General features: G+C 59.0%; 9 protein-coding genes across 9 annotated transcripts; 5 read left to right on the forward strand and 4 right to left on the reverse strand.

The window, feature by feature from the left end:
• Positions 1–1,512: 1,512 nt before the first annotated feature.
• FA10DRAFT_265529 (hypothetical protein) lies at positions 1,513–2,436 on the forward strand (the record flags this gene model as incomplete). The annotated part of the gene is made up of 1 exon (XM_025521100.1): positions 1,513–2,436. A coding segment is annotated over exon 1 (701 nt), but the record flags the coding sequence as incomplete, so codon positions are not given.
• Positions 2,437–2,609: 173 nt separating this feature from the next.
• FA10DRAFT_239202 (NUC173-domain-containing protein) lies at positions 2,610–7,177 on the reverse strand. The gene is made up of 3 exons (XM_025519172.1): positions 6,850–7,177; positions 6,148–6,783; positions 2,610–6,076 (listed from the first exon to the last, which is right to left on the reverse strand). Exons 1-3 carry the CDS (start codon positions 7,117–7,119, stop codon positions 2,753–2,755), a joined length of 4,230 nt encoding a protein of 1,409 aa, XP_025378882.1. The 5' UTR covers positions 7,120–7,177; the 3' UTR covers positions 2,610–2,752.
• A 161-nt stretch (positions 7,178–7,338) lies between these two features.
• Positions 7,339–8,132, forward strand: FA10DRAFT_265531 (hypothetical protein). The gene is made up of 2 exons (XM_025521101.1): positions 7,339–7,428; positions 7,503–8,132. The coding sequence occupies exons 1-2, from the start codon at positions 7,372–7,374 to the stop codon at positions 7,776–7,778; spliced, it is 333 nt and encodes a 110-aa protein (XP_025378883.1). The 5' UTR covers positions 7,339–7,371; the 3' UTR covers positions 7,779–8,132.
• On the reverse strand, positions 7,912–8,978 carry FA10DRAFT_300277 (hypothetical protein; the record flags this gene model as incomplete). The annotated part of the gene is made up of 4 exons (XM_025524819.1): positions 8,462–8,978; positions 8,314–8,402; positions 8,186–8,250; positions 7,912–8,129 (listed from the first exon to the last, which is right to left on the reverse strand). The coding sequence occupies exons 1-4, from the start codon at positions 8,573–8,575 to the stop codon at positions 7,912–7,914; spliced, it is 486 nt and encodes a 161-aa protein (XP_025378884.1). The 5' UTR covers positions 8,576–8,978.
• A 381-nt stretch (positions 8,979–9,359) lies between these two features.
• On the forward strand, positions 9,360–11,704 carry FA10DRAFT_265532 (putative MFS multidrug transporter). The gene is made up of 4 exons (XM_025521102.1): positions 9,360–10,088; positions 10,159–10,228; positions 10,295–11,150; positions 11,220–11,704. Exons 1-4 carry the CDS (start codon positions 9,654–9,656, stop codon positions 11,554–11,556), a joined length of 1,698 nt encoding a protein of 565 aa, XP_025378885.1. The 5' UTR covers positions 9,360–9,653; the 3' UTR covers positions 11,557–11,704.
• Positions 11,705–11,910: 206 nt separating this feature from the next.
• On the forward strand, positions 11,911–13,837 carry FA10DRAFT_265533 (hypothetical protein). Its single transcript, XM_025521103.1, has 2 exons — positions 11,911–12,952; positions 13,015–13,837. The coding sequence occupies exons 1-2, from the start codon at positions 12,059–12,061 to the stop codon at positions 13,366–13,368; spliced, it is 1,248 nt and encodes a 415-aa protein (XP_025378886.1). The 5' UTR covers positions 11,911–12,058; the 3' UTR covers positions 13,369–13,837.
• Positions 13,728–16,692, reverse strand: FA10DRAFT_239208 (putative RAD3-DNA helicase/ATPase). The gene is made up of 3 exons (XM_025519173.1): positions 16,527–16,692; positions 16,256–16,432; positions 13,728–16,184 (listed from the first exon to the last, which is right to left on the reverse strand). The coding sequence occupies exons 1-3, from the start codon at positions 16,530–16,532 to the stop codon at positions 13,836–13,838; spliced, it is 2,532 nt and encodes an 843-aa protein (XP_025378887.1). The 5' UTR covers positions 16,533–16,692; the 3' UTR covers positions 13,728–13,835.
• A 102-nt stretch (positions 16,693–16,794) lies between these two features.
• On the reverse strand, positions 16,795–19,400 carry FA10DRAFT_249946 (MFS general substrate transporter). Its single transcript, XM_025519548.1, has 3 exons — positions 18,611–19,400; positions 17,248–18,534; positions 16,795–17,190 (listed from the first exon to the last, which is right to left on the reverse strand). The coding sequence occupies exons 1-3, from the start codon at positions 19,111–19,113 to the stop codon at positions 16,887–16,889; spliced, it is 2,094 nt and encodes a 697-aa protein (XP_025378888.1). The 5' UTR covers positions 19,114–19,400; the 3' UTR covers positions 16,795–16,886.
• Positions 19,401–19,653: 253 nt separating this feature from the next.
• FA10DRAFT_228953 (DNA polymerase epsilon, subunit B) lies at positions 19,654–21,680 on the forward strand (the record flags this gene model as incomplete). Its single annotated transcript, XM_025518773.1, has 6 exons — positions 19,654–20,247; positions 20,303–20,562; positions 20,620–20,891; positions 20,954–21,294; positions 21,352–21,462; positions 21,531–21,680. The coding sequence occupies 6 exons, from the start codon at positions 19,654–19,656 to the stop codon at positions 21,678–21,680; spliced, it is 1,728 nt and encodes a 575-aa protein (XP_025378889.1).
• Positions 21,681–22,121: the final 441 nt, after the last annotated feature.

Below are 22,121 nucleotides of genomic sequence, written 5' to 3' on the forward strand. Positions count from 1 at the left end.
CTTTTGCGCATGGTCAAACGACGGCACGCCAGACAGCGACGAAGCGGCAGCATGATGCCCATGACCAAAGGTCGAGGACCAGTTCCTCATCGAGTCTTCCGAGTATCGTGGTGGCGGCGATTGCATCGCAGCAATGGATGCGTTGCCCTCACTGGTTGAGCTGGCCCTACGTGACGACGGAGAGGCCACAGCTCCTCCAACAGCCGTCGGACCCCCCAGCAGCGGGGGCGGGGGAGGGGGTGACATGGTCGCAGCACCAGCAGCAGAAGAAGGAGAAGCAGCGTGGCGTAAGTTGCTCCTCGAAGAGGGCCGTGACAAGCTCCTGGAAGCCCCGGCGACGACGCCAACACCGACGCCTACGCCGACGCCGACGCCCGCTGCAAGGGCTTCCCCTGCCGGATCTCCGATGGGCATGGGCACCTCTGTGCCCGGACTGATGGAGCTGGGCGAGTTGAGCGAGGCCATGCTATTGCGCCGCGAACGACCGCGGGTGGGCGACATGGCAGGCGAGTAGCTGGAGTTGGCATGGGCCAGCAGCTGAGGCGAGGGCCCCGGTGACGAGGTGCGGCTGCCGAGCAGACCAGAAAGAGGCTGGCACTGTTCGGCAGAGAGGAGCGGGGGTGCGGTGGCGCTCCTGGAGGCGACGAGATCTCTGGCGATGGCAGCGACCCGCTGGAGCTGCGCCAGTGCGTCCTGGCGCTCCTCGGCCTGGCGCTGCAACGTCTTTGCTGGCGATGTATGCGCTTGTGCCGTCGAGGTAGTACTACTTGGCGGTGTCAAGAGGGCGCTACTGCTGCTGCTCGTTGCGACGAGGGAAGCAGCCTCGATGCAGCTGGAAGAGCGCGCGATGAGGCTGTCGAGCAGCCTGGCAAAGGCCATGGAGCCATCCTCGACTGCGATGGCCGTCGGCGCCATGACCATTCCCTCGGTCTCGGCAAACGGATCCCGCAGCGACTCGCGGCTCGCAGATGGGCTGGGGGACTTGACGCTGGCTCGAGCCGTCTGCGCCAGGGGAGACGAGGGCATCCTCGTGGCGCCCGTCGGTGCGCGGTGGCCAAAGCGCTGGGCATAGCTCTGCTGCTGGTGGTACTGGAGCGAGCCGAGCGCGGCAGGCGCAGTCTGGGGCGACGAGGATCGGGGCAAGGCGGCGGCGGCGGCGGCAGACTCGCTGCCGAGGGCGAGATCGGTGCTGACGTGTGCTTTGGATGCCTCGAGGCTGGAGAGGAGCGAGCCGAGAGCATTGATTAGGTTCAGATCGTCGGCCAGGCTCGCATCGCGCTGGGCCGCATCGAGTGAGAAGGAGTCGAGAAGGTGGTTGAGACTGGCCGCCGCTTCCTGGGCGGCGCTGTTCTCGGACAGGGCCGACGCAGGGCCCTGGCTGCTCGTCGAGGAGATCGGCGATGTCGACTTGAGGCTCTGTGCGACGGCGGCGACGGCTGCCTCGAGGGCGTCGAGCCGCGGCTGGCCGCCGATGAGGGCCACGGCGCCCGGATCCGATCCAATGGACCGCAGCAGCGTCTGGAGCGCAGCGACGCTTGCGCCCTGCATCGTCGCCACCGTCTCGGCCATCGACGCCTCCTGCTCGGCGCCGCCGGCCAGCACGTCGGCATGGCCGAGCCGGGAACCAGTCCGGATGCCTGCGACCTCAACGCCGTCGTCGTCGTCGAGCTCCTCGAGCACCTCTTCCATCTCCTCCATCTCCTCGCTTTCGTCGTCCTTTTCTCCGCTGTTGCCCATGCGTGTGGTCGCCGCGGCCGCCGTGGCCGCCGTGGCCGCCGTAGTCGCCGTCACTGCCATGCCAGATGGATGCAGTCGGGAGGGCGATGTGGCCGCTGTGCTGCTGCCCGCCTGTCCCCTTGTGATCGGCGACCGTGTGGCTGGGGATGGGGAAGACGACGACGACGCGGACGCCGACGAGGAGCCAGCAACAGCGGCGCTCGGCAAAGACGAAGACGGGCAAGACGCGGGCTCATGCGTCGGGGCGCTTGGAAGCTGGAGCAGCTCCGCCTGCTGCTGCTGCTGCTGCCCCGGCGAGGCTGCTACCGGACCCGCCGCCGCCGTCGCTGGTGTTGGTGTTGCTATAGTCGCCGTCGACAGCGTCGCCGGCCCCGCTTGCCGGTCCAGGCTGCCCTCGTCGTGTCGAGCGGGCTGCTCGCGGGCCATCTCCATCGTCGCCATCGTTTCCACTCTGCTCCTATTTTACCGACGGGATGAGACGCGCGCGGACGAGCGGCCGACGGCGGCCTGTGAGACGGGGATGGTTCGTCGACTCTCGGGCGCTGCGCTCGCAGCCAGCCTCATGGAGAGAGAGGGAGAGGGAGAGCAAAAGAGAGAGAGAGGGAAGAGGGGGAGGTCCGTGTGCGTGCGTGCGAGCAGATGGGGGCCCAAGCTGCACGATGATATGCGCAGGAAGAAGCACCGCTTCCGTGCCGCTAGTCCTACTACTACTATTGCTACCTAGCCACTAGCAACGGTGAAAAGGGAGTCCGAAAAAAGAAAAAAAGAGAAGCAGAGATGAAATTGGGCGCCAGGGCCATACAATAATACAAAGATTAGAATTGAACTTTCGGGTTGGCCGCGCGCAGCGACAGGGACGCGCGCTAAGGCCTCCCCAAATCCACATGTGGGCGTCGTCGGGCTTTCGACGTCATGGATCAGGGCCGAACCACGCGGTCTTTCGTTATCCCATCATGAATTATTCCGTGAACCAGAAGAAGCCTCAGGTACAGTGCAGTAAGTAGGTAGAATGGTACTACGTCCTTCTTCTCTTCTTGTCCTTTGCCAGGATATTCATCTTGTGTTGGCCACCCGCCTTGCCCTTCTTTCCGCCAATCTGGCCCAGCGGCACATATGCAAAGGGGCTCTGCCCGCCCTTTGTCACATCGCCCCCAGCCTTTTTGGCCTTGAACTCCTGCCCAACGCGCTGCTTGGCGGGCTTGGACTTTTGTGCCTTCTTCTGTGCTGCTGCTGCTGCCGCCGCCAGTGCTGCCGTCTCTTCTTGCTGCTGCTGCTGCTCCTGTGCGGCCGCTGCCTCTTCAGCTGCCATTTGCTCCTCTTCCATCTCGGCATCGGCCTCTCGGTTGCGTTTGTTGTTCTTGTTGAGCCGAATCACGCCGTCGCGCTGGGTGAAGCCGTGCGTGCCCCTCTCGCGGTCCATGTATGCGCGTCCAGCGCCATCCACATCGGCATCGTCGAGCGCTGCTGCGCCCGCCGACGGTGCCTCTGGGTCGTCAATCATCATGCGGCCAGTCTCCTCGTCGAGGGTGAAGCGAGAGCCAAGGTCCTTTCGCTTCTTCTGCTCCTTTGCCACGTTGTGCTCCCTCGTGATCCGCCCGCCTGCCGCGGCCGAGCGATCGAGCAGGTCCATGGGCTCGTCGTCGTCCTCGACGATGTACTCCTGGCCCTTTTTACGCCGCTGCTCTCGCCTGCTTTGCTGGGCGGCTGCCTTTCCCCTGGATCGTCCACCGGCCTCCTCCTCCTCGTCCGAGTCCGAGATGTCGGATCCGCTGCCGTAGATGGCCTCCTCAAAGGCGTCTGCGCCCACGTTCTTGAGGCTGCGCTGGCCCGCTCCCGTCGCCGCCTCGTCCTCGGCGCCCTCGTCGCCCTCGTCGCGTGCAGCCTTCTTTCGCTTGGCCCGGTCCTTGCGCTTCTTGATGTTGTTGATGAGCTTACGGTTGTCTTCGTCAGTCAGCGACAGGATGCGCTCGTAGCCAAAACGCCGCAAGAGGCGCTCAAAGATGTGCCGCGTTTTTGTCTTGAAGTGCTGTCCGTGCTCGGCGCTGGAGCTCAGCAGTGCAGGGACGATGGTGTTGAGGTGCTCGTCGACGAGGTCGCTGCTCAGGCTGACTGTCGTGACCTTGACAAAGCCCAGGGTGCTCTTGACAATCTCGCGGTTGGAGCTGCGCAGGAACTCCTGGAGCGTCGCCAGGATCTCCGTCAGCGTCTCCCGGGGCAGCTCGGTGTGGAACTCGTACACGAGCCGGGCGAGCGAGGTGATGGTGGCGCTGATCATGTGCGGAGACGAGCTGGCGAGACCAGCGGCGACCATGGTCACATACTCGTTGAGACTGGCGGACACGACGTGCATCTCCTCGTCGCCGTCGGCAGCACCGTCGATGAGGTCCCGCTTGATGGCACCGCCACCGAGCATCTTGTGGGCCATTCCGACGAGGAGCTCGTACGCCAGCTCCCTCGCTCCCTGGTTGGCCTCCTTTGTTGCCAGGACCGCTTCGGGAATGATGGAGGGGAGGTGGTGCAGTTCGGTAGGAGGGATGAGTGGAACAAGGGCCGCAAAGAGGCCCACGCGATCCTTTTTGGCCCCCGACGCCACAGCCTTTGAGCTGTCTTTGAGCCTCGTGAGCGTCTCGCCAACCCGGTCCTCGCCCGGCTGGTCCACGCGGAGAACGGTACGGCCGTGCTTGCCCTCCATGAGCTTCGTAAGCAGCTTGTATGCCTTCTTCTGGATACCAGCCTCGGCGCTACGGAGGATGTTGTCCTGGCAGGCCCTTTCAAAGAGCTGCAACGCTTCCGTCTCGCCCAGGAATGGCACGAGTGAGCCGAGCAGGTCGAGCATCGTCAGTGGTACGGGTGGAATAGCACCTGGACCCGTGTCGCGGTCCCGGGCTGGTGCCAGCGTAGGCAGCGACTGGTCGAGCATGGTGACGACCTTTTGGTACGTCTTGGAAATGTCCTGGGCCGACATGACCCTGAGGTAGGCGACGAGGCAATCGAGGATGTAGCCCCGGCTCTCCGAGGGCGACTGGGAAAAGACGTTGAAGAGCACAGCGAGGAGACTCGAGGCAATCGTCGAGAGCTGCTTCAGGTTCGCCTTTCCTTGCTCGCTCGTCAGGCCAAACGACTGGACGAGGACGGCCGTGGGAGCAGCGGAGCTGGCCAGCGACTCGTTGCGGTCAACGAGGAGCTGGAGCCCGCGGCAGATGCTTGGTCGAAGGGCGGGTTGCGAGTAGAGGACGTTGGCGAGAAGCTCGAGGAATTTCTTGTCAAAAGCTTCGGCCAGGTCCGTGGGCAGGTCGCAGTAGCCGGGGAAGAGGGCCCAGACCTGCTCAGTGAGCGCTTCAAAGACCTTTGCCTCGATGGCCTTTGACGCCTGTTCGGCCTGGGCGCGTCGCTCAAAGAGAGACTCGGAGAGGGGGACCATGCTCGAGACAAAGTGCTTGAGCTGCGTGTTGGTGATCCTCGTGCGCATCAGGGGCAGCAACCATGCACGACCGCCCTCCTTGCCGTTTTCGCCCAGCAGGCCCAACGGCAGAATCTCGAGGACAGTGGCAGGACCACAGACCTCGACAGCAGCCCCGATGACGCCATCGGCGTGCTCACGGTGCTCGAACTTGGGCTGCGCTCGAAGCTCGGCCACAATCTGGACCAGAGGAAGCGCCAGCAGGCAAGCTGCGGGCTCCGACCGCGAGCCAGCAGTGGTACTGGGGCGATAGCGGAGTCGGAGAACAAGAGCAGTGACGACCGACAGGAGCTCGGGCCGCGCGTGCGAGTAGCGCAGTGCCGACTTGTCGAGGCTGTCCCTGAGCGACTCGACGAGGTTCAGGAGGTCGCCGTCCTGCGTCTCGAGGGCCTCGTCAATGGCGGCGTCAGGGATGCAGTAGCGAACGAGGGCACAGAGAGCATCCCTGCCTGCAACCCGGACCTGGTGCGAGTCCCTGCTGGCCTTTGACTTGTTCGAGAGGGCCAGTGAAAGGACGTCGTTCCAGATCTTGGGCACACGGGCCCAGCATTTCGACGAGTTGCGAGAGGCAGCCACCATTGCGTTTTCCAGTGCACCGAGATACGCAGGAATGAGCTGCGCATCGCCTGCCGAGGGTGCGACGGCGGGCGAGCACAGGGCGTCGAGCGTCGCATCCAGTGTCCCGCCCTCGACGAGCTTCTGTCCTTCATTGGTAGTGAGCGTGGCAGAGAGCGGGAACGAGGTCGTCGTGGCAGTGGCGCTGTCGACGGGCCGCGAGGTCCGGAAGAGGCTCTCAAAGACCTCAAACGCTGCGGTGGTGAGGAAAGGGTTCTGCTGGCCAACGAGCCGGATCAAGTTGCTCGACAGAGGGGCGATCGACTGGAGGGGCGCATTTATCGTGTCAGCATGGGAGCACGAGCCGAGTGTGCAAGCAAGATATTGTATCTCACCTTGGCAGGCAGTGTAGATGCCAGGCTCTTGAGGAATCCACAGACCCAGATGCCGGCATTGGCTCCGCCATCGGCCTGCTTCTGACGAAGGGCCGCGGCTGCCTCTGGCTCCTTTGCCCTCCCAGTCTTCTTATCGTACACGGGCGCATGTGACTTGTCGGCCTTGCGGGAGCCTCCGCTAGACGATGAAGCCACCTGCTCCAGGGCTGAGATGGCCCATTCAGCCGTCTTTGCGGCGTAGGGATGCGGCTTGGCATCGCCAGACGCGGGCTGGAGAACCTGGTTGACGAGGTCGTGGGCTCTCCTCCGGACCTTGGGGCGGGCGTCCATGCACAGACCAAGCACCGAGTTCCAGCAGCCACGGAGCTGCAGATTTCTGTCCAGGGTCGCACGATCAGACTTGAGGGCGACAAAGAGGGGCTCGAGAACGCCCAGGGTAGACCGGACGAGGGCAGCGTGGCCCTCGGAGCTAGCAGAGGCCGCCGAGGCTTCGGCCAGGACCGCGCCGAGTGGCTCGAGCAGGTTGGAGAGTTGTGACCTAAGCACGCCTGGAGAGACCTGCGGCGTGACGAGGGTGAGAAGGTACATTGTCGAAGACAGCAGCGAGCCGGCATCGCCGGCAGAGGACGACGTCGTCTGCAAGCACAAGTGGTCAGCTTCCAAGACCTTTGCGGTAAAGTAATAAAACCTAGCGCAACTCACCTCGGCGGCCCGCTTCAGAGTCGCCTCGAGCGCCATGAAGTACTCCGTGGGGCTGGCCTTGGACGATTGCGCCCCTTGGGACGTGCTGGCACCGGCACCTTGGCCATCCTCCTCGGCGAGCGTCGACTCAATGGCCACGAGGAGCTGTGCAGGCGCTCGCTGGTTGGGCAGCTTCGAGCCCGTGTGGTGCCGGATCTTGGCCAGGCTCTCCTGGAGGTCGGCGCCCCTGGCCTCCTTGTCGTATGCCTCGGCGATGGTCCTAGTCGCCATGCCGTCCTAGCCTCGTCTTTTCTTGCAAGAAGAAATGAAGTCGCTCCTCGCGCAAAAATTCGTCCTCGAACCAAAAAAAAAAAAAAAATTAGAGCGTCCGGAACCCCTTTTTGATTAGTCAGCAGACAGGCACGTTTCATCAGGGCACTGACATCATCTTAGGTGGAGATGTAGGGCAGGTAGAGTAGGGTTACTACCCGGATAAGAGAACAGTTTTCACCTTTTTCCTCATCAACACCCTTTATTCCAATCATGGCGTTTGCATTTGTCGCCCGCTCTTCGCTTCTCAGGGCCCGTCCCTTTGTCGTGGTGAGTCTTCCGACTGCTGGCGGCTCCCGATCCTTGAGCGCTGACGTCGGCCTCGCCCTTCCACTCCCTACTAGGCCACGTCTCGCACCAGCGCCGCGCCCTTCTCTTCGTCGACCGCCCGCTTCGTCACGCCCGGCAAGAAGGAGACAGCAACCACATCCGAGGATGCCGTCCACGCTGAGCGCTCCGATGACAGCGTGGAAGAGCTGCAAAAGAAGACGGCCGCCGAGGCTGAGCGACAAAAGCACCAGCACTTCTCCAAGGCGAGCCCAAACGACCAACCCACCGACTCGGAGGACGCCGTCCACGGCGAGAAGCACAGCGTTGATCCTCTTGCAAAGTCCAAGTAGAGGAAACAACACTTCCTGCAAGTGGTCTGGAGTGAAAGCGCTCCTCCCAAATGAAATGGATGGGCGGTGAAAATAAGGAAACACAACAAAGCTGGGATAATTATACATTTTCTCGATATAGGTTGAAGCAATGTCATACTCTGAGAATCAGCACTGCAAGCGCTATCTCGACACAGAGGGTCGAAAGCGTCGCCACAAACACCACTGTGCCCGCTGTTCGAAAGACGGGCCGCACAATCACGGGCTGGTCGGGGCCAGGCGGGAGCTGCACTCCCGGTGTTCCCGCTGGCGAGACGGGCCCTGCGACGGTGCCGAGCCGATGGGTATCTGACCACTTGTCGTGGTTGGAGACTGAATATGTGACGACATGAGTAGAGTAAAGCGTCTGAGTTGCCAGATGGACCCACCTGCAAGGTTATACCGATATATGGCAATGAAGACGAGCTGGAGTGCCAGGATGGTGTACGTCAGGCTGGCAGTGGGAGGAGCCGATAAGCGACCGTCCTGCTTGCCAGACTTCTAACTCCGTACTCACCCGCACCAGTAGAAGCTCGTGTCGAAGAGGCGCAAGATGACGACAGCATAGCTGAGCTGTGCTAGCGCTGTGCGTGCGTAGGCTCCGTCCTTTCGTACAATCAGCTCTCTGCCGGCATCAGAGCTTTGTCCAGCAAAAGCACACTCACAAACGTCCTCTGCACTGCTCGAAGATCCGTCAGCTCCGCGTGGCTGATCCTGTCCTCGCTCGTCTGTGTCGTTGCCATTGCTACGACCGGCTCAGTGCTCACAACGGCCGCCATTGGGTTCCCGCCATCGATGCCCAGATCCGAAAGTCCCGACGCGTCAAGTGATCGCTTTGGTGGTGTGCACGAGCCACGTGTGACGAACCGTTCTCGCAACTAGCAGTAGTCTTCCTGAGGAGCGCGGCTCGAGTAGTGTCGCTTGGCAATCAGCTCCCCGGTGGTTCATACATGTTCTCCTAGTTTTGTACGGTCCCGCAGAACGCAGATGTGAACCTCCAGCCCAAGTCGTGTGCAGCGCTACTTTACGATCCTGCTCGGCGGTTCGTTACACCCTTGATCAGCCCGTCCTGATCAGCCCGTCGGCTTCGTTCTCTGATCTAGTGTAGTCGAGGATACCAGACGGACCAAGAGTACTTTAGGAGGCCTTTGACCTATGTCAACACTGTCTGAGCCATCGTCTTCAGCCTGTTCGATGGAAAAAAGTGTAACAAAAGAGGGCCGCGACCGCCAGCTAACCCTGCACTTGTTGATGCTACGCAATAGAACTTCTGGGTCTGATATAAGAACTCATGACCCGATGAGAATGCGGTCCGTTCGTCAAGCCAGTAAGCTATCAGGAGAAAGCGCAGCTTGTCGTTGATGCTCCAAGACCGGCCTGAGCGACCCTTCTGCAATTCGCCGTACCGTTCCTGAATGACAGATATGACTAAAAATTGCACAATCGATCGATCTTCATATCGCGCACTGTGACGTCGAGTGCCAAAAATTGAACCCTTTGGAATTAGTCGCGAACTTTTTGCAAAAAAATAAGTCAGACAGATGAGAATCGATCCGCATCGGCTCACGGTGATGGAGCAGTGTGGTGTGATCGTCGGCGAATTTTTTCTTGTGGGGATCCAGTGAAAGAGCAGTACGGTGATTCAATCCCGTGCATAGTGGCTGTTCCAGAGGGACGGGCGTTGAGAATCGGGTGAGCGCGGCCCTGACGTAGCCTGAAGCGGAACACAAGACTTTTAACCGTGGGCTCCCCTGCATCGCCGGCCTTCGCAGAGGGATTATCTAGACTCCCAGAGGGTGCTCTTACGTTCTTTCCCACTCGACCACGATCTCGCAGAGAGACGACAAAGCCAGCAACATGTCTGACACCGAGACGGCCACTCACGCCGGCAGTCCGAGCAGCCCGCCGAAGGATATCGAAAAGCCCCCCCAGTACGGCGAAGCCACGAAGGAGACGGAGCCGACTCGACCGGCGGCCCCGGAGCGTGCAAAGACGGGGGAGTCTCGTCTGTCAAGGGCTTGGACGAAGAGGAACTTGCCTAGGACCGACGGCAAAGTAGAGCTCAAGGAGAAAGAAGCATGGGACAAACTCGGTTATTCGTTCCCGACATGGAAGAAATGGCTCATCCTGACGGTTATCTTCACCGTTCAGATGAGCATGAATCTGAACACCTCGATCTACCCAAATGTAGTGATGGAGATACCCAAGGATGATCGGTATCGTGGTGTCAGCGAGCAGGGTGCCCGTGTCGGTCAGATGATTTTCCTTGTGGCTTACGCTTTTGGCTCAGAGGTGTGTAGACTGTCTTTCCCCTGTGATAGCGCTGTTCTGACCGCTGTTCTGACAACTATTCTTGTTCTAGCTCTGGGCACCGTGGAGCGAAGAGCTTGGACGATGGCCCATCCTCCAGTTGTCGCTTCTCCTAGTCAACTGTGAGCACCCACCATCTCTGAGTCTCACATCGCGCACGGGCCACTAATTTGAGACGTACTGTACAGTGACCCAAGTCTGGGCCGCCCTGGCGCCCAACTACAACAATCTCATCGTCGCCCGGTTCTTTGGTGGTCTCTTCACGGCCGGCGGTAGCGTCACGCTCGGCATGGTCGCAGACATGTGGGAGGCTGACGAGCAGCAATTTGCGGTTGCGTTTGTCGTTCTTTCGTCGGTGGGCGGAACGTCGATTGGGCCTTTCATCGGAGGCTTTGTCGAAGCGTACACCATCCCGAAGGTTACCTACTGGATCTTCTGGGTCCAGCTCATCTTTGGCGGCGTGACTCAGATCATGCATTTCTTCATCGTGCCTGAAACTCGCGCCACGGTTCTTCTCGATCGAGAGGCCAAGCGCAGGAGAAAGGCCGGCGAGACCAACATTTACGGCCCTAGTGAGCTGCGGGAGGACCGGTTCAGCTTCAAGGAAATCGTCGAGACATGGCTGCGTCCATTCGAGATGTTCCTCCGTGAGCCTATCGTCTTGTCGCTCTCGCTGCTCAGTGGTTTCAGCGATGCCCTCATCTTCACCTTCCTCGAGAGCTTTAACTTCGTCTACAAGCAGTGGGGCTTCGGCACCGTGGCCATTGGATTGGCCTTCCTCCCCATCAACATCGGCTACATCATCTCCTACTTCTCCTTCTTCCCCTCGATCATCAGCCAGAACAGGATCCGCAGGAAGGACCCCGACGCACTGCTGCCGGAAGCCCGTCTTTGGTGGCTGCTCTGGGTCGCGCCCCTCGAAGCAATCGGCTTGTTTGGCTTCGCATGGACTTCTCTTGGCCCACCACACGTTCACTGGATCGCGCCCATGATCTTTTCTTGCATGATTGCCATTGCCAACTACGCTATTTACATGGCCACGATGTGAGTAGTCTCTGTTCACACAGCATATTCCTCCAGTTCAGTTGCTGACCTGGCTGCAACACCTCTAAGTGATTACATGGTGGCAGCTTACGGCCCCTATTCGGCTTCTGCCACTGGAGGAAACGCACTCGCACGAGACTTCCTCGCCGGTATCGCTGCCTTGTATGCCACCCCGCTCTACCAGAACCTGGGGCCCATGAGCCTCGAGTGGGCATCGACGCTGCTCGGCTTCCTCGCCATCCTCGTCACGATTCCCATCTACATTTTCTACTACAAGGGCCCCGCCATTCGGGCGCGCAGCAAGTTCGCCCAGACGCTCGCCTCGGACCGCAAGGCCAATGGAGGCCACCGGGTCGTTGGCGAAGGCGAAAAGGCCGACGCCAACCGCATGGAGGCGCAAAATTAGAAAAAGAAAGCACCGACAAACGACCGTTCCATTCCCGTCCATCAGCATCTTCTCGGCTCTCTTCTTCTGAAACCCGTTTCTGTATTCTGTAACTTTTCATTCCTCATTGCAACGTTTCTCGCCTGGTGATGTGGCACCAAACCCGCTTGGTGGTGCAGAGAAGCTACTACTAGCCAGCAAGAGCAGCGTGGGAACTAGTAGTAATGCGTAGCGGAGGAGACTGGCTGCGTTATGCGGTGTACTGTACGTGCCGCATGTAACTCTGGCGCTCGGCGCGGCGGCGGGCGCCCAAATAAAAAGGCACCGAGCAGCCTAGACGAGTAATTTGCTGGCAATTCAGCTGCAGGGAGCCCACTTTGCCCTGAAGAGGCCCACGGAAAGGGCGGTGGGCGGCCTGACCCGCGATTAGACCACCCGTAGACCATCTCCTCCGTCTGTCTCTTCACCCCACCCACCAACATCGACTTGAAGAATATTTCCAGCAAGCGAACGACGGTTGGCAATGGCTACCGTTCGTCGTTGCAAGTGGGAGAGGCTCGAGGAAGGGAAGGTTCCTCATTGGGGTTCTTCATCACCGCCGGCTCTGCCGACTCCTTTCCCTGATACCTGCGCTTCGGCTATGCTCATCGGCCAGCGCACGCGGCGGCGCAGTGACTTGCGTCGCTCTTCAGCCTCGAGCATAGCGTCCTCCCTTGCCATGGAGATCGATTTAGACTCGTCGTTTGATCACGACGAATATCACTCGTCCGCAGAGGGGACGCAAGTTGCGGCGCAGCGGGGAGAGCAGCTGCAGCCCTTGCCTACTTCTGCGACGGCCTCTGCTTTATTAGCAGTGGCGGCGACCGACCCGGCAGAGCCAGGCGAGGGTCCAAACGTAACTTTTTTGCCAAAGGGCTTTGGCGAGTGTACAGAGTCTCCAGCTCGCGTTGAGTCGACCACCGACGCACATGTAAGCGCCCCAGAACTATATACAGACGCATCCACTGGCAGCGAGCGACAATGTCCATCGTCACCTTCGAGCTTCACGACTGCGAGCGAGGACGATGAGGAGTCGCAATTTCACGATTCGGTGACCACGCTCTCCTCTCGAGACGCATCGCCCGCCGTGCCAATTCGAGATAAGCAAAGGCGTACCACAACATCGTCGCCCAGCAAGGCATCTTTTCGAAACTTGCTTTTGATCATGTCCAGTCGTACTTCCTCGGCACCATCGGTCAATGCACATGCACTCCAAAGGGAGCTCCTCCAGCTGGAACCAGACGCCTTTCGAAGTGTCGGTGCAGCCGCCTTCGCACACTACCTCTCCTTGGCGCAGCAAGTCGGCATCCCCATCCAATTTCGGTGCGCCAAGGGGTTACCCAAAGAAGTCTGGTTTCGATGCTCGTTGAGGAACCTGGTAAGCAAAATCGAAGAAAGGTGTGGGTCGTCATGTTCACACAGCTTCCTTACTCTACTCAGCAAGAATGGTTTCCATCCCAAGAGGATGCCATGGCGAAAGACAGGAGTACAATATCGAGAAAGGGGACCTCTCTTCCCGCCTATGCATCCGGCCCAGCGCTCAGCAAACAGAGAATATCGCCGCTACTGTCGGCCCGTTTGATCGAGCCCGCCCGCGCAGTGAATGCCCTCATGGACGTCGTCGTCCAGACGTTGCACTCGAGGAACCTGACCGAAATCCGCGCTTGGAAGCTTATTGGGCGACTGCCGGACGTCAATAGTCTCCATGAGCTCAAAATGACCATTCAGCTGGCTCGAATGGCTGGCGCTTCGGTCTGGTGCGGCGAGGAGGAGATGTTATCTTTTAAAGTGTGAGTGTCAAGTTACACATTGCGCTCCTTCCTGACATAAACGCCATCTCACCTCAATGTAGCTTCACCAACACTGAGCGAGACGACATGCTGCTCGACATCATCGGCGCAATTTTCGGCAGCAAACGGACGCGGCACCTGACGGCGCAGGAGCTCGACTTCTGCCTCAAGACCCGCTTCCTCGATGTGTTTCTTGCCGCCAAGACGACAGACCTCCTCACCGTCCTCAAACAGGCTAAAGCGGCGGGTGTGCCGTTGCAGATCTCGCTCAACGGTCGTATCACATACCAAGGCACGCTCACTCAAGCTTCTCATACCGCTCTTCTTGGCAAGTAAAAAAGATGACAAACATGTATTGGTACAAGTGGGCAAAGACGGCGACGAGATGCGAAAAGTACTCTACAAATTTCCCCCTCCCTTCTCCCCCAGCGATAGATGCGAACAACCCGAAATAAAACCCATAAAAACCCCTCAACAGCCTTCGTCGTCTGTCTGAAGATCACTCCTCCATGACTTCCTCCTCGTCAAAGGTTCGTCTTGCAACGCCTGGAGCTCCTCTCCGGTCCCGAATTCGTCATCGAATTCGTCGCCGCCAGCTCCGTCGAGATCCAGGTCCATCTCGTCGATGTTGTCTTCATCGAGTGTCGTCAATTTGCCCTTTTGCTGCTGTTCAAGGAGGCGCTCAAAGTGCCTCCGTTCCTTTTCCTGCCGCATCTCAATGTCGTGCACGTCCCACAGGCTGACACCGTTTTTGCCCACAGTCGGCATGTCCTGGGCCATTTGCTTAAGAAAACGGACACTCTCGACGAGCGCCATGTCGCTGCTCAGGTTGGCGTGCGACTCGTCAATCTGCGCCGCAATCCACCGCGGCAGCTTGTCGCGCTTGTCCGCCCTTGCGAATCGCTTGTCGGCAAAGACCATGAGCCCATAGTCGGTCTTTCCGCGCAAGACCCGCCCCACGCATTGCGCTGCATGTCGCATGGCGTCGAAGGTCAAGAAAGCAGCCTCCTTGATCCTGAAGTTGTCTCTCAGGAACTCCAATCGGGCCTTGAGGATCCTCGACTCCGTGTACTGGTACGGCACACCAAACATGATGACGGCCCGACCGTAGTTGTGGTCAAAGTCGATTCCCTCCGACACTTTGCCACGCGCGACGCTGAGCAGGATCGCGCCCCGACCATTGTCGCACGCTCGGCGGTAGTTCTCCAACGCAATCGATGTCTCGGGTGCGTCGGGCGTTTCGATGAAGACGAGCTTGTAGCGCCACACCTCGTCGAGGATGCCCATGTCGTGCCATGCGGCGACGATGCTCTCCATGTAAAGATACGAAGGGAAGAAGGCGACGATGCCATCGGGCACCACCTTGGCGTATTCGGTCAAGATGGAGCCATAATTGCGCACGACGGCCGGGTCGTTTCGGACTTCGAAGCGCGACGAGATGGCGACTTGGTCAGAGCCTCTCGTAATGACGAGGGGCAAGAAACATTGTCGGGTGAGCGTCATGGGGTAGGAGTCCTGGACGACGGTCTCAAACTTGAGCATCTTGGGGTACATGTCGAGGGGTGAGATCGTTCCCGAGGTGATGATGACCGACGAGAAGCGCTCAAAGACGGGCGCGATGGCCAAGCTGGCATCGAGGCAGGTAAAGTGGAAGATGGGATTGGGCACCGTAGCGTGTTCGGTCTCAAATGGCTCGAGGATCAAGAGGAAGCCTTTTTCGTATGTGGCAACGAGCGTGGCAAAGGCAGCCACTTTTTGCAGGCTCGAGTACTCGTCCAGCCGCGTCAGTTCGAGTGTCGAGACGAGCATTCTGAGCCTTTCAGCGCAGAACCGCAGGGGTTTGCGCTCGATGTAGGTGATGTCCTTGAGGTGCTGCAGGAAGCTCGGCGGAGTCTCGGCCACGACGTGCAGGACCCTCATTCTTGTCTTTAGATACTCTACGAAGCGCTTGAGGAAGGCGACAAAGTGCTCAGCTCGGCGGATGTTGCCTGGCACAGCCTCCTGAAGCAGGTCTTCAGGCAGGACGGGATTTGTCATGAATGTCTCTGCCTCGCGATCGTCGGCCTGCTCCTGCAAGCCTTCAACAAGCCTCGCGTACTCGTCCTGCAGCTTGGAAGCATCGGTGCGCTTGACCTCCTCGACCCTGTCGGACAGCTGGTTGATGCTTCGGTAGGCGCTATCGAGCATCGGTCGCGTCAGATCGATGCTGAGCGACTCGATGCAGACATTGTCGATGTTGTGGGCTTCGTCAAAGACGACGATGGCATCCTTGCTCATCTCCTTTGACACTTGTTCGGCGACTTTGGGATCGAGCAGATAGTGGAACGAGTAGATGATAATGTCGACAAAGGGCATCATGCGCCGAATGGCGAAATAGGGACAGACGCCCTTGTCTTTGCCGTACTCCCTGACCTCCTCGAGGGTCCAGACACCCTGAGGAAGAAGACTCCCAGGCTCCATCTTGCCCAATTCCTCATGAAAGTCGCACAGCTCCACGCTTCCGGGCTCCTTTCTCCCCCGCTCGCAAGCCCAAGCGCTCGTCATGTCCCTGCATCGCGCATCGACCACCTTTCCCTTTCGCTCCTTGCCTACGCTGGGATGAATGCAGAGGTTCTTCCGGCTGCTCAGTCCCAGTGCCAGCATCTCCTCCTGCTCCCCCTGCCCCTTGGGAAGTGGCGTGTCCCGTTGGCACGGAGGGTTTGACCCTGGGTCGTTGTACCGAGCTCGGTACTCCATCAGCCGCTTGAGTTCTGCCAGCGCCTTTTCGATCTCGGGCACCGTCCGGGAGCAGTAGATGAGCTTGCGCGCGGCGGGGTAGAACTGTGGTAGCAGGAGCCACGTCTCTGTCAGATGTCTCGGCTGGCAGCTGGGCGGAGGAAGGGAGAACCCACCTTTTGATAGGCGACAATGAGGCTGAGCAGCGACACCGTCTTGCCCGTGCCCGACGGCATCTCGAGGACGCAGTGGCCGTTGGCATCGAGCGTGCGCTTGAGGTCGGTCATGTAGGCATATTGCTCCGGGTAGATCTTCGGGTATGGGAATAGAATCGGCAGGTCATCGATCATGAACTGTGTTCCGTGGGTTGATGGGTGCAGACATGTCAGCTGCTCGTCGTCCCCGAGGTAGCCGACCGGGCTCAGCGCGACAAGACGATCCGCTCACCTTCATCTTGGGCCACCTATTCTCTTCCTCGACCTAGCCAAGCCACTCGCAACGGTCTGATCAGATTAGCTTGATAGTGCTCCCGCCTCCTCGGCCTGGGCGAAGTCTAGTTGAAGGGGAAGAGAAAGGCTAGGCGTGGTCGAGAGGCAGGAAGACAAGGTTGAGCGGCCGTGTTGGTCAAGATCCAATTTTTGGCTCCACCGGCGGCGCGCCAATAAATAAGTGGGCCTCAGGAAGAAGGCTAAGTGCCTGGCTGACAAACAGCAACGACGTGGATAGCAGATGGCATTATTGAGCGTCTAAACAAGACAATGACATTAACAAGAATTATAGGACCATGGCAGGCCCTGGAGCCCCTCATTACGGTCGGCCCGCACCGGTGGCTGCATCTTCGCCCAGCTCGCCGCGGTCAATCATCTTTTCAACATCGACGAGGCCAGAGGTCTGCAGCGCTCCCGTCAGCGCGACGACGAAAATGACGAGCCAGATCAGATTGCCGCCGAGGATCTGCTCTGTCAGAGACAGAGAGAAGAGCGATGAAAAGACGTACGGGCCAAAGGCTCTCGAGATCGAGGACGCCATCTGGGCCAGCCCATTGAGGGTGCCCAACTGGGCGCCGGGACAGAGGGCGGCTGCTTGGTTGACGAGAATGATTTGCGAGGAGCTGCAAACCAAGAGCGATGAGCACATGTGATCGATGAACAAAAGAAATCCCACTCACAAAGCCATGATTGCCAGCATCCTAAGTCCTATCGCGATCCCGATAAGGATCTCGACGAGGACGCGCGAGGCAGGAAGGACGTCCTGCTCAAAACCGCCTTCCTCGTGGTGTTCGCGACCCTCTCTGAGCCCTCTTCGCGCTGCCAAGTTGGCCAGCGGCAGGATGAGGGGCACGAGGGGAAAGATGGTCATGCAGAGCCGGTAAAGAGGCAGCGTGCCGATTCTGCGCTGGATATTGGGAAAGAGAAAGAGCTGGACAATGACGCCGAGGAGACCAGAGCAGGAGAGCAGGGTTCCCGTAATGGTCGAGGGAAAGGAGAGGCCGCCAAGCGTGATGGGCTCCCAAAAGTACAGAACCTGGACGCTATCGATGCCGACATTTGTCAGGCTCAGAAAGGCGTAGCTGACCATGACTCTGCGAACCTGAGCGTTACGGAGCATGCTCATGACGCTCCCATCGGATTTGGACGGTCTCGACTGCGGTCCTTCTTCTGCTGCCGTCGGGGTAGCCTCGGCATCTTCTCCAAGCTGTGCATTGCTTCCCAAATTCGGGCTACCGATTGGGGTGAGGTCTCGACTTCCCTGGGGCGTGAAGCCGCTCGTCCAGCTTTGAACATGACCAAGATATGATCTAGAGCGTCCGCGAATCGGCCTCGGTATGGGACGAGAGGGTCTTGACCCAGGAAGCCCCGAATCTCCCGCAGCTGTAGGGCCATTATCGACACCCTGTGGCTGCTTGTGGCCTCGGAACGAGTCCAAGAGGCTTTCACGGAGCGAGCGATGGTACTTGAGACGCTCCGGCGACCTTTCCGTCAATGGTCGCGACGGCACAGTCCCATCGGGACGAGGAGAGGCAGCTGTGGCTCCATACGACGTGGGAGAAGAAGATCTTGCGCGGCCATCCGAAGATGAACCCATCAGCGGGCTTCGGTCTTCGTCGCGTTGCTCCTGGGCAGCCTTTGCAGCCTTTTTCCTCGCAAATTTTTCTCTCTTGGCCTGCACCTTGCTCGGCAGCGTCTCTTCGAGGAAGAACACACCAAGCAGAACGCTAATCCAAGTGATGCAGGCGGAGACAACGCAAGGTAGAAAGTAAGGGTATTCTTCCCAGAGGCCGTTGAAGCCAAGTGAGCCGTGGGCAGCGAACAGATGGGGGTACCGCAATGCTGGTCGCGATAGGTAGCCTCCAATCGCTGGGCCGAGGGAGCAGCCGGCGGCCCACATGAGCGGCAAGAGCGAGAAGGCTCTAGCAACGTTGGAGCGATCGGTCGACTCCATTTCTCCAATAAGACTTAAAAGGAGTAGGGGACTGGTTAAGCTTCTTCCTTCTTCATCTCGTCCACTTGACGGGACAACAGATGGCTCACCTTTTATACACGACGACATTGCCGTTGAGTGCGCCATTGAGACATCGAGCTGCAACGAGGAACCAAAAGGACTTCGAAAGGCCAAAGAGCAGCGTCGAGATGGACGAGCCGATGAGGCCACTGACAATGATTGGCCGTCTGCCCAGCTTGTCCGATGCCCGACCCCACTGGAGTACGGTGAGCGTCTGCACGGCGGCAAAGGCGCTCTCGACGATGCCGGCATACATGCCCACTTGGCCCCGGTCTGTCGTCGCCTTGAGGTCCCAGAGCATGTCGCCGATGAAGGGAAAGCAGAGCGTAAAGGCAACGGGCTCAGCAAGGCGCATGAGGCAAAGAATGGAGAGCTGGCGCCATGGGAGCGGAGTTACGGGTCGCTGCGACCTTGGTGTCTGTCCAGACTCGTGGTCGACCGCTGGCCCATTGGTGCCACGAGTATCGTCCTGGCTATTCGCATCTACATTCGTCGGTGAAACCGCTTCCCCTACTCCCCGATCCTTTGTCATGATGTTGTTCGTTAAAGGTTACGTCCTCGTCGCTTTTTTGTGTCGTACGTAGGGTGCAGCTCGAGCGAGAGCCCGGTCCTTTTCGGTCCGGCGGTTCAGCCAAGGCTACTCCTATTGTCCCTCGCCTGCGACCCTATCGATGCTCAGGAAGTTGCGGTGTGTGAAGCTGGGCGTCACAGGCTTGGCGGTCGTAAAGGGAGTCGTGAGTGAGCCGTCATTCCCTCGGCACGGCCCGCCGTCCAGTAGTGGGTGAGAAATGAGTCAGGTGGGTTCCGCTGAGGTGAGCGCCGAACGAAAAGCAACTTTTAGACTAAGACTAGTACGTCTGTGCAGCAGTAGCGGAATACTAGCTTATCGGCATTGTGCGGCGCGGAAATCGGCCATGTGACGCGACGCGGGTGCGCGCTTCTCTTCTGCCTCTCTGGAGAAATTAATGGGCCATCACGTCTTTCCAACACCACCCGACTCTTCCAGCCAGACATGGTCGACTCTGTACGCTATGGATCCGTCGCGCCGTCGGTGGCTGCTGGGGAACCGGCTATGTCGGCCCCGACGGCACCACCTGCCCTTCGTCGGCTTATCCTCCGCCTCTTCTCACGCAAGTACGGGCTGCAGCTTCACGCCAGTGCCATCTCCTTCATCGTAGACACCCTCGACGAGCATGGCCTACTGGAGGACGAGGCAGTGTGGCAGGACTCCATAGAAGCGTTGGCAAAGGGTGTCGTCGAGGATCTGGGAAGGGGCGAAGGGACGAGCTCGATTGTGACGAGAACCGCCCTCGAAAGGGTCTACGAATCCTTGCTCGTCGCCGACACGGCCGCGAGCGCAACACAAATCGAGCGGCTACAGAACGACATAACGTCCCGAGACCCCTTGACATATGGGGAAAAGGCGGATCCGCACCGCTTCTTCCACGTCGTTGACTCGTTCAAGATGCCAAAGGTCGTCTTTGACGAGCGAAGAAAGGTGTTTGAAAAGACTTCGCAGGCGCCCAAGCTCCTCCCACCCGCCACCTCAAAGCCGGCATACCTCTTGGAGCGGCTCAACATTGTCAAGAGCGCAGTGCTACGAAACGAGAATTTCCTGCCCCCTTTGGCCGTGGGTAGCGGCAAGGATCGCGACGCATTCATGAAGGTAGGGGGATGGCCTTGAGGAAGAAGAGAGCACCGGGCTGACTGTTTGTCTGTAGCTCACTTCGACGACAAATCTTCTCGGTCGACAAGGGCAACGCTTTCTCCTCTTCGGGCTGCTCTGCACCACCTCCGATGGACGATATGCACTCGAAGATGCAGACGGCGTCGTTGGCCTAGACCTTGAAGACACTATTCCGGGTGAAGGCATCTTCACAGAAGGCAGTATGGTCCTCGTTGAGGGAGAGTTCACCCAGGAGGAAAGAATTCATGTGTTTGCAATTGGCCATCCTCCCAGTGAACCTCGCAAGCAAGCTAGGTGAGCCGCCGCGCAGAAATCCAACCCAGGCCGGAAGCTGACATCGGCTGCAACAAGACTGTTGTGTAACCAAGTTGACTTCCTGGGGACCGGGTCCATGTCTCTCAAGGAGGAAAGCGCGATGAAGATCCACGAAGAGTCGCATTCTGACCTCGCCTTTGTCTTCATTTCGGACCTTCATCTCGACCATCCCAAAACGTTGTCCAGCTTCCGATCCATGCTTCAGGGCTACCTCGACGCCGACTTTATCCCCTTCGCTTTTGTTCTTTGTGGAAGCTTTCTCGAGAACAGCAAGACTGGCAAGGGCGACGTCATCTCACGTTACCAAGGTGCGTGTTGCGGTCTAGTATCATTCACTTGGTCACTGACGTCCTCGTGTCCCGTCCTCTAGACGCATTCTCCAACCTCGGCGACGTCCTTTCCGCCTTCCCGTCCATCATTGCCGCATCGCATTTTGTTTTCGTTCCCTCTCCCTCCGATCCATTCTCGTCACCGACGCTTCCGCGAAGCGCCCTATCGTCTGCAATCTCCAGCAAGCTCTTCGCACGGCTCAACCGACCCTCCTTGGCCAGTGTCAAGGTCGAAGACCACATTCATTTCACCTCAAACCCGGCGCGGTTGCGCTACTTTGGACAAGACATTGTGGTGTTCCGCGAGGATCTCATGGGAAAGATGCTGCGCAACACCATCAGGCTCAAGGAAGAGGCGCGCGAGGTGGATCTGAAGAAATACGTGAGTGTGTAACGCGAGTGCTCCTCCCTGCCTTGGCTGAATTAACGTGACTATCAGCTCGTGTCGACGATTCTGGATCAGGCCCACCTCTGCCCGCTACCACAACAGGCGCGTCCGGTCCTGTGGGACTATGATCACACGCTTCGCCTCTACCCCATGCCGACGGCGGTGAGTGTTCCTGCAACCTCTGTCTCGATCCGTGGAGACCCTCGCTGACCAGATTTAATTCTATGCAGCTCGTCTTGGCAGACACCTTTGACAGGTTCGAGTTGACGTACGAGGGTTGTCATGTTTTCAATCCCTCACGTTTCAAGGGCAACCACTTCGGGTGGACAACGTACTATCCCGCCAGCGGCAAGGCCGAGCGAAGTGAATTGCCGCATTAGTCTCCTACACCCTTGATCCTGCTCCAGCAACTGCAATGTTATCACACTTGTCTTCCAAAGATTCTCGTGAGATAGCGCATTACTTTTTTTAAGCTCGCGTCCCCATTGTTCTCGAGAGGACAAAGGGAAGTTCGTTAGCTTCGCACCGTTATTCGAGCTGCGAGACATGGCTTCAGGCCTTCCATTGTTTCAAAAATTTCTGCGGATGAATCTCCGACGTTGTTCACAGTGCTGTACTGAAGAGCCTGCACTGGTGCATGAGCTCCGTCGAGCTGAGGCTACAGGCACATTGTGTAAAGCGGAGATGGATGTATTGAGACGCACCGTGCAGTGTCGTTCTGTCAGCTATACTCAGACGCCGCGAGACGGACGTGGGGGGCGGCAACCGACAACCCCCGTCCTCTCTACTCTCCTCTCCCGCGTCTCATTTGATCCTTGGCC

Source organism: Acaromyces ingoldii (assembly GCF_003144295.1).
Source record: "Acaromyces ingoldii strain MCA 4198 unplaced genomic scaffold FA10scaffold_2, whole genome shotgun sequence".
In the NCBI taxonomy this organism is placed as follows: domain Eukaryota; kingdom Fungi; phylum Basidiomycota; class Exobasidiomycetes; order Exobasidiales; family Cryptobasidiaceae; genus Acaromyces; species Acaromyces ingoldii.